The following is a 13,230-nucleotide window of genomic DNA, read 5'->3' as shown; positions in this document are numbered from 1 at the left end:
AAGTTGCACACTCTTTTTAGGCTGTGATGCGTTGGAGAATCCCCCCCCCCCTTCGGTTCTCCCCTGAGCCACAGCACTCCTGCTACTTTATGCCGTTGCTTTGCTGCTTTAGTCTCTGGGGCATGATTTCTATTTAAATACAATTTAATTGATTAACAATGAAAATTAACAAGATTATTAAATTTAATTGACAATACTACACTAAGCTAATATATTCCTAAATGCGGTGAGACATCACACTATCTAGTTTTACCCTATACCTTATGCTATCAAATTTTAGATATAAGTTTCACTATATCATAACGATCACAATGTTAAATTAGTTATATCCCTAGCTAAACACAAAGATATATGCCAATAAGTGATTAGAATCTTCGATCTACTTATTTACTTATCTACTTATTACAATTTATTTATTACTGGTTACGGGCTGCAATATTCATGCCAAAACACCAATACAATAGCAGTAAGAGTAGTCATAAGTTACAAAATCACTAGCTAAATTTAAAAAATAAGTTATATAACATGACTAAAGCTATTTAATCTATTTGTAAAACACAATTTTATATGTTAATTGATCAAGAAGACAGTAAAAATTTCCAGAAACTTATCCATTTACAGGAACTTAAATTCTGCATCCTGGCACATTATAATCTCCATAATGTGAAACTGAATTATCTGAATTCTACAACTTTACTACAAGAATTCTACAGGGTGAGTCATGAAAAAAGTAGCCCCGTCAATGAAACTACAATACGATGCATGCACAAGTGGATAAATGTATAGTACATTACCTGCCACTAAAGAAGATATTGGAAATGACCTCCTTGGGCTGCAAGACAGTGCTAAGCCCAAGGAGGCATGTTTTGGCAAACTCTCTGCAACACTGTACCATCGATGCCCGTGATAGCAGTAAGAATGTTCTCCTGTAATTCCTGAAGAGTGTGCGGGTTCGTCTCATAAACTTTCCCCTTAAGGTAACCCCAAAGGTAAAAATCACATATGGACAGGTCTGGGGAATATGGGGGCCATAAATCTTTGCTGACAGTTCTTCCATCTGGAAAGGCTTCATGAATTTGGGCCAGCGCTCTGTGGGACGTATGGCAAGTGGCCTCATGTTGTTGAAATGTGTACCACACCCACACTTCAGGGTTTAATTGTGTGTAAAAGCTTTCAAATATTGCAAAGTACACATCTGTGTTAACAGTTGTCTCAAAGAAGAAGGGCCCTACGATCTGCCTTGCTGATATGGCATACCGTACTCCAATTTTTTTGTCGTGAAGTGGTTCTTTGTGAAGTTGATGTGGATTATCAGTTGCCCAGTACCTTGTGTTTTGAGAATTGATGTGTCTGGATAAATGAAACCAGGCTTCATCTGACATAAAATATTGAGTTGGATCGAGCATCCCATCAATGACGCTCTTGAGGAGCCACCTGCAATAATTTACACATTTCATTTTATCTGTCTCTTTTAATTCTTGCATGTATGTTACATGAAACGGCTTCAAATTTAGAGAGTGCAGTACACGTACACAGGTTGTCTGACTTGCTGGGCTAATTTCCAGGTACTCTTCCTGGGGCTTAATTTCATCCTCTCACGAATATCGCACACTATAGTTGGCGTACGAATAGATGGAACTCTGTTCTTTTTCACATTGAGGACACTTCTTGTTTCATGCCACTTCTTCATCAGTTGCTGTATACAGTGTTTTGCTGGTATCCTGGCAGTGGGGAACTGTTCTGCAAACATTCTTCTTTTTTCCTTAAATGAACCTGTATGCACATATGCCTCACCAATTGCAACTCTTTCTGGAACTGAATAAGGCATGATGCAAAACACTATCTTCCAACGAGATTGACCTTGAGGGGTAACACATGCTACTAATCTGTGAGAGAAAGATTTGTTTGTGCAGGTGGCTAGTCACGTGTTGATTGGCTGCTGGTTCTTCCAAGTATGGAGCGGTAGGCTACTTTTTCGTGACTCACTCTGTATCTTTAGTTATTATTTCATCAATGATATGCATAAAACTGTACTTCTTCCTGCAACAAAAAAAAAGAGAAAAGGTTTTCTAAATAAGTGTTATAGTTATCCAGGGAATTAATTGGAAAAAGAAGTGATGACCTCAGAAGACCTGAGTTATGTTTGGTTTATGCTCTTTCTTCCTCTTCATTTTTCCAATATCTTTCTACTGTTTGTTTCGTATTCTTTTCCACCTCCTGAACTAGGTTTTTGAGGAGAATGCAGGGTTTCTACTTTCTATAACCTATGATTTTTCACCTCCTTCAGACAAAATTCTTCTTGCATTCTAGCCATTTGATTCTATTGGGCTATCTCACCTGAGAATCCTCTTATTGTATAATGTAACTGTACAACAATCAGTTACATCTGCAGATGCACAAACTGTGAAATTTATTCAGCAGCCTTAGTAGTTGGCCTATCTGCCCATATGTTACCAAAGACACACACTTTATATTTTAGTGCTTCCAATTTGAGATATTTTGAATGCTAAATATACTTAGTTCTAATACTATATAATAGGTATTCTGGTCAGAAGGTGGAGAACTGGTGTGCATTGCGGTTGAAGATTCCTTTTACATTTTGAAGTATAATACTGATGGAGTAAATAAAGCACGAGAAACTAAAGAGGGGATAACAGAAGATGGCTTTGAAGATGCTTTCGATGTAAGTACTTTCATGCTTCTTAATGTCTAAATTTATTAAACATTAATTAAATATATACTGTATTCCACTGTATATTTCTTATGATTCATTCTCGTATCTGTTGAATTTTAAGGTGCATCCAGAATATAAAAATACCAGTTTATTTCAGTTAAGGTCTCCTGGAAAAACTGCAAGATTCAACAGCACTAGGCAATACATACATTTTTTTTTTACCAAAACCCCAACACGAGAGGTATTATAACTGACTATCGTGTCCAGGTATCATCGTGGGGTGGGGTGGGGCACGATAATCTGCGAGATTTTAAGGTGGAGTGTGGAATAAAGGATTTCATCCCTACAAGAATAACTTTACTGAGACTATCTGAACAGCCATCATAAGAGTTGAAACAGTACTCTGACCGAGGGAAAAAAGAAAAGAAATCTCACAAATCATCCCATTTTGCATTCTTGTAATGACAAACAACACTGGGTTCAGAATGACTGCAAGAGAAAGGCTCCATTTGAGAAGAGACCATCAGTGAGTTGTGATCTGAGGTGCCTAGACCACTCACCTCAGCTGTGTACTTAGACAGGTTGTTTGTGAGAAAAAGATCAAGCAGGTTGGCTGCTTGGTTAGGATTATCTTATATTCTTTTAGTTAAATGAACAATCTGTGCAAGGTCATTAGTAATTCGAAAACTTCAGCATCTCGACCAGCTGGGTCTGTGTGCTAGAAAATGGAAGCCAGTTGGAGTTGTGAACATTAAAATCACCAAACATTAAAATCACCAAGAAAAATTACCTAACTGTTAGAAAAGTTGGACTGGAGAAAGCCAAGTTTCGAAGAGAGGAGTCAGAGAGGTACAAATGATTAGTGGAGTTAGGAGAACAATAGAGGCAACAGATGAATTTGACAAAATGAGGTAGATATAAAGATTTTAATCCAGAGAAGATTGAAAAGAGGAGATTGCAAATTATTTAGTCTCAGACAGGGAATATCAGAACAGACATATGCACAAGTACCATCTTTGAAACATAAGGAATTATAAAGTGAAATACATATGCAGCGATGAGCCAAAACATTATGACTAGCAAGTCGTTATGCAAACCGAAGCAACTGCAGATGAACTGTGGCACATGCATGGGTTGGGACACTGTATAAAAAACACCTGATACTGAGCTCCTTTAATCAGTGTTACTCTAGTGCTTCAGTTGGGAAAGGCAGAGGACTTAAGCGAGTTTGACAAAGGCCAAATTGTAATAGCCAGATGACTGGGTCAGAGCATATCTGAAACAGCACGGCTGGTGGTATGCTCACATTCAGCTGTGGTTAGTACCTACCGAAAGTGGTCGGAGGAAGGAAAACCCATGAACCGCCTGCGAGGTGTTGGATGACCACGGCTCATCGATGCTCGAGGTGAGCGAAGGAAGGCTCTCCCAGATGATACATGGCAACTGTGGCACAACTCACCGGTAATTGGAATGTTGGTGATGGGAGTAATGTGTCACAACACACAGTACATCAAACCCTGCTGAAAATGGGGCTGTGTAGCTACAGGCTTTCCCAAGTCCCAATGCTAACAATGGTTCACCAGCGACAGTGCCTACAATGGGCACGCGAGCATTGAAACTGGACCTTGAGTGATTGGAAGAAGGTTGTCTGGTCCGATGAATCATGTTTCCTGTTGCACCATGTGGACAGCCAGGTATGTTTGTGTCGTTTACCTGGGGAAGTGATGGCGCCTGGATGAAAACAAGCCAGTGGCAGCAGCGTTATGCTTTGGGCGATGTTCTGCTGGGATACCCTGGGTCCAATCATCCATGTGCCAGGCACTCTAATGTCTACCACCTACCTAAATATCATTGTTGACCAGGTGTACACCCTTTCATGGCAACAATCTTCCCCTCTGGCGGTGCTGTCTTTCAGCAGGATAATGTGCCATGCGCACCACCTGGATTGTTCGAGACTGGTTTGTGGAACATGAGGAAGACTTCCAGGTATTGCCCTGGTCTCCAAATTCCGCAGACATCAGTCCCATCAAGGATCTGCTGGTTACGTGTTGTTGGTTTTTTTTTTTTTTTATGTAAACCCCAGACACAAGAGGTATTAGAACCTATAGTATTTAGTACCGTGCTTGGGTTGGAGGTTGAGAAGATGAAAGAAGATATTTGTTGACATTGGACTTGAACTTCTGTAGACTGTAATTTTCAGGAATTATGTATGAAGGAAGGTTGTTCCAGAAAACAGCAGTTGAATGAATAAACGAGGAAGATGAAAAGTTGGTTCTGTGAGTCTGAAGTTGGACAGTAAATGGATGTTGGCAGGTGGCTGCATGTGTTCGAACTGTTTTGAAAGAGAGAGAGAGAGAGAGAGTGGGAATTATAGAATCAGTAAACTGTATAAAAAGGCAAATGAAGCTGAGTGTGAAAATTAAAAAGGAATTTCACTCCTTGGTATCCTTGGTAAAATCTATGTAAGTATCTCAGAGAAGAGGATTAGGTGTATTGTTGAATGTAACCTTATGGAGGAATGTTCAGATTTTAGACCAAATAGGGGATGCCAGAATCAAAATATTTGCACTGAGACAAACTTAAAGACAAATTATAGAAAAGTTATGAGAATGTAACCATTTAATAAAATATTTTAATTACTGACAAAATTAGATTTTTTTTCATGTTTAAATGTTTTTTGGCAAACTTTTTATTACATTTTTTTAGAGTGATTATATGAAACATTTATAGCCTGCTATTTTCTACAGAATGATTATTGAATGCTTGCTTTCTTAATTCTAGTAAAGTTGAAGCACAGAGATATATCTTATGATAGCCTCAATTAAATTAGTATCAGTTTGATATAATTGTTTTGAAGGGTGAACATCACCATTCTAATATAAAAGAATATGGTAGAATTTCTAAGTTATGCTAATACATATTTGTGACTTTGTTTTTAATATAGAGCAAAAATTATTATCTTTTATTTAGTATGTCTTTAATCTCTATCTGATCTGTTTTGTAGGTGTTGGGAGAAGTTCAAGAGTGTGTAAAGACTGGTTTGTGGGTTGGAGACTGTTTCATCTATACTAACAGTGTTAATCGGCTTAATTACTATGTTGGAGGAGAAATTGTGACAATTGCACACCTTGATAGGTGAGCTTTTGGAAATTTTAATCATTTGCTTTATAAAATTCCTACATTTTAGCTATTAAACTTTCTCTCTCTAAACCAGAACTTTTTAATTAAAACCTTATTCAGAGCAGTATTTCTAGTAGTTCTGTTTTTTTTTTTTTTTTTTTGGAGACTGTTTCACTGTATAGGTAATATCTCCTCCATTAGTCCAAATGGAGGAGATATTACCTATTTCCAATTATTTTACTGCAGAAAGGCCTTCAACACTCATTGAGTAATAAAAAAAAAAAACATGCATCAATATTAAAATTGTGTGTGCATCAAATTTCAGAATAGGTTCAGTGATTCTTTGTTTGGAATTTGCAACATCACTGATACAAAATACCAGATGTAAAATTTGATATGCTGTAAGCAGAGTTGCCAGGAAGCATAGCTCTGCCTACAGCACATTAAATTTTACATTGAAATTTTTCATGAACCTTGAAATTGTAGTTCTGTTTTTACCTTGAAATTCTAATTGTTTTATACAACAGCAATTTCAGGATAGAAAACAGGATTAGTTTTCAGTTAATACTGATTTATAAAAAAGAAACTTGTGTTATAAATACACTTTATTTTGACCAAGCAGTATTCTCTTTTGTTGTAGATAGTTCTAAAATATGCAATTTTTCTCATAATTTAGAAATTTAAATAGCATCTTGGAAGTTTGAACCTTACCTATACGTTGAAGGTGACAGATTACTGCTTGTGTACACACTGTGTTCAACAGCTTGTTAATAAACTGATCAAAATCTTTACTGATGTTTCAAGAATTACTAAAGTAATTCTTGAAACCCTAGTACAGTCATAATTTTGATCAGTTCATTTATAACAATGTGACAGATATTATTGAAGGATCTCTTAAGTATGTCACTGTATACAAGAAACAATGTCACCAGTTTTCATATTTTGTAAGTACATTGTTATCTCTATGGTAGTGCAAAGATATTGAAACATTCAAATTCTGTTAAAGTGAAATAAACACTTTCAGTGAGAATAACACATCACGTACATAGGATTATTCCTGTGAATTAAAGGTTTCAGTTTCGGTCTCTACCCTAAAAATTCTAATAAATATTTTCAGAGAAAAATGCCAAATATATTCGGAACAGCACACAATTGCACTGGTCTCATGAATGATAGAACCACAAAAGTGAAAATTTTAATCTTCAAAGAGGCTGTGTGCTACTGAGATAAGCTTTCCTACTCTAGATTAATATGCTTCACAATTTCGTTTTTGATCCAGTTTGCTGTTTGTGATCATTTTGGAGCTTTATATTTGTGTGTTGTTCTGGATATGTTTGTGTTTTTTCTTTGTAAACAACTGTTGAGAATTTTAAGTTAAAAAAAAAAGTCTAATGCACAGGTATTATTTTTCTAACAATATATATCTATTATGAGAAACCCATTATGACCATGTAAAAACAAACTAAAAGTACAGGGTAATTCAAGAGACATGCAAAGAGCTATAATAATACAATTGAGGAGCAAAGCACTTTCTTTTATATAATATCAATGTAGTTACACCATAGATAACTCTTAAGAAACTACGATGGTAGTGTGGGAGACATCATTTGCTCTGTATCTCATGTTGCGCTCTTCCTTCACAACGAGTTGCCAATGTATTGCACTACTTCAAATAAATAACACTTCACTAATAGAGAAGACTATTGTTACTTATTCTCAGTGAGTACCACCACCCAGACGGCACTGTTTCAAAGCTATTGGCCCATCATTGGTGTGCATATAACAGATTCTAATATTTATTTGGTGTTTGACCTAATAACAAAACTTCAAGGAAAATTATCTATTGGCATCTGCAATAAAAATTTACAGTGAACGCAAAAAAGCATGTACACTACATGTAACATGTATATATTTTTTAAAGTAAAATATTGCTATAGATGGAGTGCACAGCCAAAGAAGTTCCTATAACAGTATCTTCTTCAAAAAACAATTTGTTATATGTAATGCTTTTTTTTTTTTTTTTTTTTTTTTTCCTTTTTGCACTCAGTATGAAGTTTGTTGTGAAGTTTTTATTTGACATCAATTTTTGATGGTTTATACTGGAAGTGTTTTTTTTTTTTTAATCCCTTTTGGATATAATGATATGTAAGCAGTTTTCTACATTTTCTATATATGATACTAAAATTATTCACTTTTTGTAAAAGAATGAGTTTACCTCAATATGATACGTAGAACACTTCCATATGATACTCTCCAGAAATTAAAACGAAAACAATTAAAAAATCGAAAATCTTACATTACAGTAAGAAATAATTAACAATAATTAAAAATCAAATGAACACAAAAATTAATTTTTATTGTGTTCATTTGATTTTTAATTATTTCTTACTGTAATGTAAGATTTTCGATTTTTTAATTGTTTTCGTTTTAATTTCTGGAGAGTATCATACGGAAGTATTCTACATATCATATTGAGGTAAACTTCTTATTCTTTTACAAATACTGATATCAACTTAGAACATATTGAGCATTATAGCTCTGGTTCATACTATAAAATTATTCACAGAAATCTTCAAATTCAGTTCTCTGATGAAATGCAAATCTATCTTTTGCATGTGTGTGCGCACACACACACACAGCTGTGGAAACATGAAAAACAATTTAATTTTGTCTTAATTATAAAATTTAATTTTTCTAATGAATAGGCTGGATTTAGTATGATGAATGTAATTTTGCAGAACAAGAAAAAAAAAAAAAAAAAAGATTTCATTTTAATGTTCATTAGTTATGTAATATTTGTAGAGGTGATATTATATTGATATGGTAAGTGTGACAGCCCTATCTCTGTTAACAAATCAGTTGGATGTGACTGATTTGAGAAATAAAGCAAAATTGAGACATACTGACTTTCTTTCAGTAATTAACATTTATTGTATTTATTTTCTAATAAATGTAAAATTAATATTTTTAAATCCAGTAATATAAATTATTTATCTAATATGGCCACATAATTTTATGCAGGACAATGTATCTGTTGGGTTATATTCCCAAAGATAGCAGGCTTTACTTGGGAGATAAAGAACTAAATGTTGTATCTTATTCCTTGTTGTTATCTGTGCTTGAATATCAAACTGCTGTCATGAGAGGAGATTTTGAAACAGCTGACAAAGTGTTGCCTACAATCCCTAGGGAACAGAGAACTAGAGTTGCCCATTTCCTGGAAAAACAAGTAATTTTTTTTATTTTCCCTCATTTTATATATTTGATTGAATGGCATTTTGAAGTAAGAGAAGTTTTAATTACAGCAAGTCCCCTATGTAATATAATAGATGTATTCCTGAAAATTTTTGCATAAAGCAAAAGTTCATTAAACAAATTAATTTCTCCATAAGAAATAATAGCAAAGATGTGGCTATTAAGGTCTGACACTGGAATTTTATATTATAAAATATGCTACATTTGAGAAGTATATGTCAGCAAATCCAAATGCAGAAACTAAAATTAAAAGTACTTCATCAAAAGAAACCAAATGTTAAGATTTGGTTTCTTTTGATGAAGCAATCATCTTAAATACTTTAGATATAGAATTAATTTGCAAAGAAGAATTAGGATCATAAAATGAAATAAATACCAAATCTTTAAATGAATCTGCATATTCTAGGTGTCACTCACTTACAGTATAATTTACAACTATGGGCATGGTATGCAAATATTTACAATAAAGCTAACAGTAAGTGCTTTTTAATCATGTTGCTATTCACAGAATGATTTCATAACTATAATTATGTTATTAACTGAAGGTCATTAATCTCCATAGAACAAAAGTTTTATAAATTTTAGGTTATACACATCAAACTCTAGATTTGATAAATTGATTGTTAATGTCATTAATAAAAATTTATTTTTGTAAGAAATTACCTTTCTTCCAAAAATCAAGTCAAACATTCACAAACAATAATTAACATATAAATATAATAACCACGTTTTATTAAAAGAATAAATAAAAAAAAAAAACAATTTTGAAATGCAAAAAGTATATAACTCGCCTACAGTAATATCGAAAAGATAACATGTCAACAAGTATTTTTCATTGAAAAAAATATTTGAAATAGATATACGTTCGAATGCTGATCTCAAATCTGTTCTTAGTTTTCCTCTAGCATGCCTAGTTTTAATGTTGAGGCAGATTACATGAACATAAACTGATTATACCACTCACATACCTATTCAGCCAACCTAAATGTTGGTTGAATAGGTATGTGAGTGGTATTATTCTTTATGCATTCATATTTATGTAACTGTTTGCAGATATATCTGTACCTTTATTTCATAATTTAATTATTTGATTATAAATTGTTTTAAGAGTTCCACTGAATTACTGAAACACATTCATTACCATGCCTCAAAAGGTAAAAATCACTCCAACAAATTCTGATGTGTGCAACTCTTTGCTAATTAAGTTATTATAGGAACATATTTTACATCAACACATTATTTGTACTGCTTGTTTGAACGGATTATGTGATTGGTTGAACAAAAGAAAATTTTATGCCATTGTTCTGTGCTGTTATGCTTTTGTTCTGTGAATGTAACTGGGTTCTCAGCAAAGATTGTTTATTTGAACCTGAATCCAGCAATGAGACCAATTACTCACAATGACAGTGTACAGTTCCAGTACCTCCACAGCAAAGGCTAGATGCTTTAGAAAATGAAAGGGAATACGATGAAGGTTTGCAGATAGCTGAGAATTTCAGCTAATCCTGAGTAAACACCTGACAAAGACATCGGAGCCAGAGCTGTTCTGAGTTCACCTAAGTTGAGTTGAGTTGAATGATCTTGTAGATCTAGCCCTGTCCAAAGATAAAGCCAAACTTCTCACTTAGAGGAGAATAAAGTAGAAATACGTTAAGAATATCAATGTCTCACTATTGAAAAAGAAACAGCAAAGTTTGAAAAACGCTTTTTATAATGGGAACTTAAAAGCCATCCATCCCCATTGTTTGCCCTGTTCATCTAAAGGAGATGTACCATTACATGAAGATGCTACTTAGAGAAATTCAATGCAACACTCATTAATGAAATATCTGCAGTGACTCAAAGTCATTGTTATGTTTAATGAGCATACAAGGAGGTTTCACAAAATATTGTTGTTTCCTATTCCTATGAGACAGCTGTTTTACTGCAAACCGTTACATCAGTCATGACTAGCCTTGAAGTTCATATGAACCAGGAACAAGAAGTGTGTAGTATGTTCCTTTAGTGGATCCAGTGAAGAGTTTCTTTCAACCTCTCCATGTTAAACTTGGCCTAATGAAGAGTTTTGCGAAAGCAGTGAGTAGGATGACTTTGAGAGGAATTCATTAAGTGATAAATTTCCAAAAATCAATGCTGTGATGAAAATTGTGGTGCTTCAAATCAGAGAGCTGCACATTGAAAGCTTTGATCCCAGTGGGGCAGGTACCCAGGTAATACAACAAGCCATCACAGTTGCGAAGTTATATCCACATTATGAGAGATGCCAAAAGGGTGTGGAGGTATGTATTTGGAAAATTAAATGCACAGAGCATAATCCTTATGGGTTTTGATAATTAACTATATAGTATTGGTGTAAATACACTATAGTTTTCAGGTACCGCTGAAAATAAATAACAGTAGTCTTCTCTACTAGAGAAGCGTTATTTATTTGAAGTAATGCAATAGTAGTTATCTCATTGCGAAGGCAACCACATTATGAGATACAATTAAAACGATGCCCTCTACACTACATACATAGTTTAAATATATGGGTTAACTATGGTGTATTTACACCGATACTATATAGTTAATTATCAAAACCCATAAGGATTATGCCCTGTGCATTTAATTTTGCAAATTATTAATAAATCAAAACTCAGTGTTGAAAAGACTAGTTGAACCTCCTGATTGCTGTCATTTTCTGGTTATGGATGAACAGAAGTTGCATCCACAACTTGTGTCCATACTTACTTCAACTTCTTTTACATCCTGATTGTTCTAATGCATTCTTATCTAAATATAAAGCTAACTAATTAGCACCTTACTTTTCCTCTAACCATTGCATCAATGATCTTGGTACATTTCCATGTGCCATAGCAAATGCCATCAATTCAATTCTTCTCTTGTTCATAAAACCTGTAATCCAGAACTTACTCCTGCTTTGTATTGCTTTTTCACACACTCTTATTCCATGATGTTTTTCCTTCTGCATGGAAATTTCCTCATATCCACACAGTTCCTGAAAAGGATTATAAATCCTTCCCTTTTAATTATCATATTGCACTTATTTCAACTCTTTCCAAAATGATGGAGAAATCCATCACCTGCCAACTATCTAAAAACCTTCCCCCTGATCAATGACTTCATGGATTCCATCAGTGTCACTCCACCAGTGATATTTTTTGGTTCTCATTTTGGAATTATTCAGTGATGCTCAGACAGTTACTTTCAGCATTTCTTAAGTCTTCTAAATTTGAGCTTTTCTAGTTTTTGCAATTCAGTAGCCTGTTTTTTCTCCACCTGCTCACTGCAAGTGGTAGCAGATGGCTCGCTGTCTTCTAACATCACAAACATTGCTGAAATTCCTTAATGGTCTGTTCTTTCTCACTCTTTTCCTCCTGTACACTAATAACCTTCTTTTTGCTGGCTGTAAATCTTGTCCATAGTTGCTCTGTTCATAGCACACTTCATTTCACCTTCCAGTTTGTGAAACCATTCTTTGCGCAAACATCTACAACTTTGCTTATATTCAGTTCCAAAAATACTGATCCTCTGTTAATTCTCCAGTGGGGCAGAGAAAACCTAGTTACAACTTTCTAAAACTCAGTTCTGTCTTATTTCTCACAAAAGAAAGCCTGCTTGTCTTGTGCTCATCTTCAATAATATTTGGATTTGTCAGCAAGGTCACATATCTTTATTAGAGATAACCCTATCTTCTAATCTTCCTTGTGCATGAGCATATCACAAATATCACTTCCTCTGCATTGAAAAAAAAAACTTAAGATTTTCCATTTTTTTTCCTAAACAGATGATGCTGACTATACAAATCTCAGATCCACTCCACCATGGAATACTGTTCCCACATCTTAGGTAGTGCCCACAAATTTTTTTTTATCCCCCTCCCTCCTCTCTCTCTCTCTCTCTCTCTCTCTCTCTCTCACACACACACACACACACACACACAGGCGCCTCCATAGCCAGTTGGGAAGGAGCAGTAGTGCGTAGCACACACTTCTTGATTAGACCGGGGTTCGAGTCCGTCACCACCAAATACAGAGGATGCGGAAAGGTCAGGGAATGACCACCGCATATCCCGGAGCAATATGGCCTTAGTTGCTAATGCTCCAAATAACAAACAAAACAAACTCTCGCGCGCGCGCACACACACACACACACACACACACACACACGCGCGCGCGCGT

The 13,230-nt window shown here is 34.8% G+C and overlaps 1 protein-coding gene across 1 annotated transcript in view; it reads left to right on the top strand.

The window, feature by feature from the left end:
* The window catches only part of beta'COP (coatomer subunit beta'), a 229,136-nt gene that overhangs the window by 174,112 nt on the left and 41,794 nt on the right, over positions 1-13,230 (top strand). Inside the window, exons 12-14 of the mRNA XM_090389611.1 lie at positions 2,540-2,683; positions 5,679-5,809; positions 8,816-9,023. Of these exons, the coding sequence (XP_090245737.1) occupies positions 2,540-2,683; positions 5,679-5,809; positions 8,816-9,023 (483 nt within the window). The remainder of the gene's footprint in view (positions 1-2,539; positions 2,684-5,678; positions 5,810-8,815; positions 9,024-13,230) is intronic.

This window comes from Mastigoproctus giganteus, chromosome 2, assembly GCF_048544385.1.
Source record: "Mastigoproctus giganteus isolate SK-2022 chromosome 2, ASM4854438v1, whole genome shotgun sequence".
Taxonomy (NCBI): domain Eukaryota; kingdom Metazoa; phylum Arthropoda; class Arachnida; order Uropygi; family Thelyphonidae; genus Mastigoproctus; species Mastigoproctus giganteus.
Note: the sequence above shows the minus strand (reverse complement) of the source record. Positions and strands in the feature narration are given on the sequence as shown.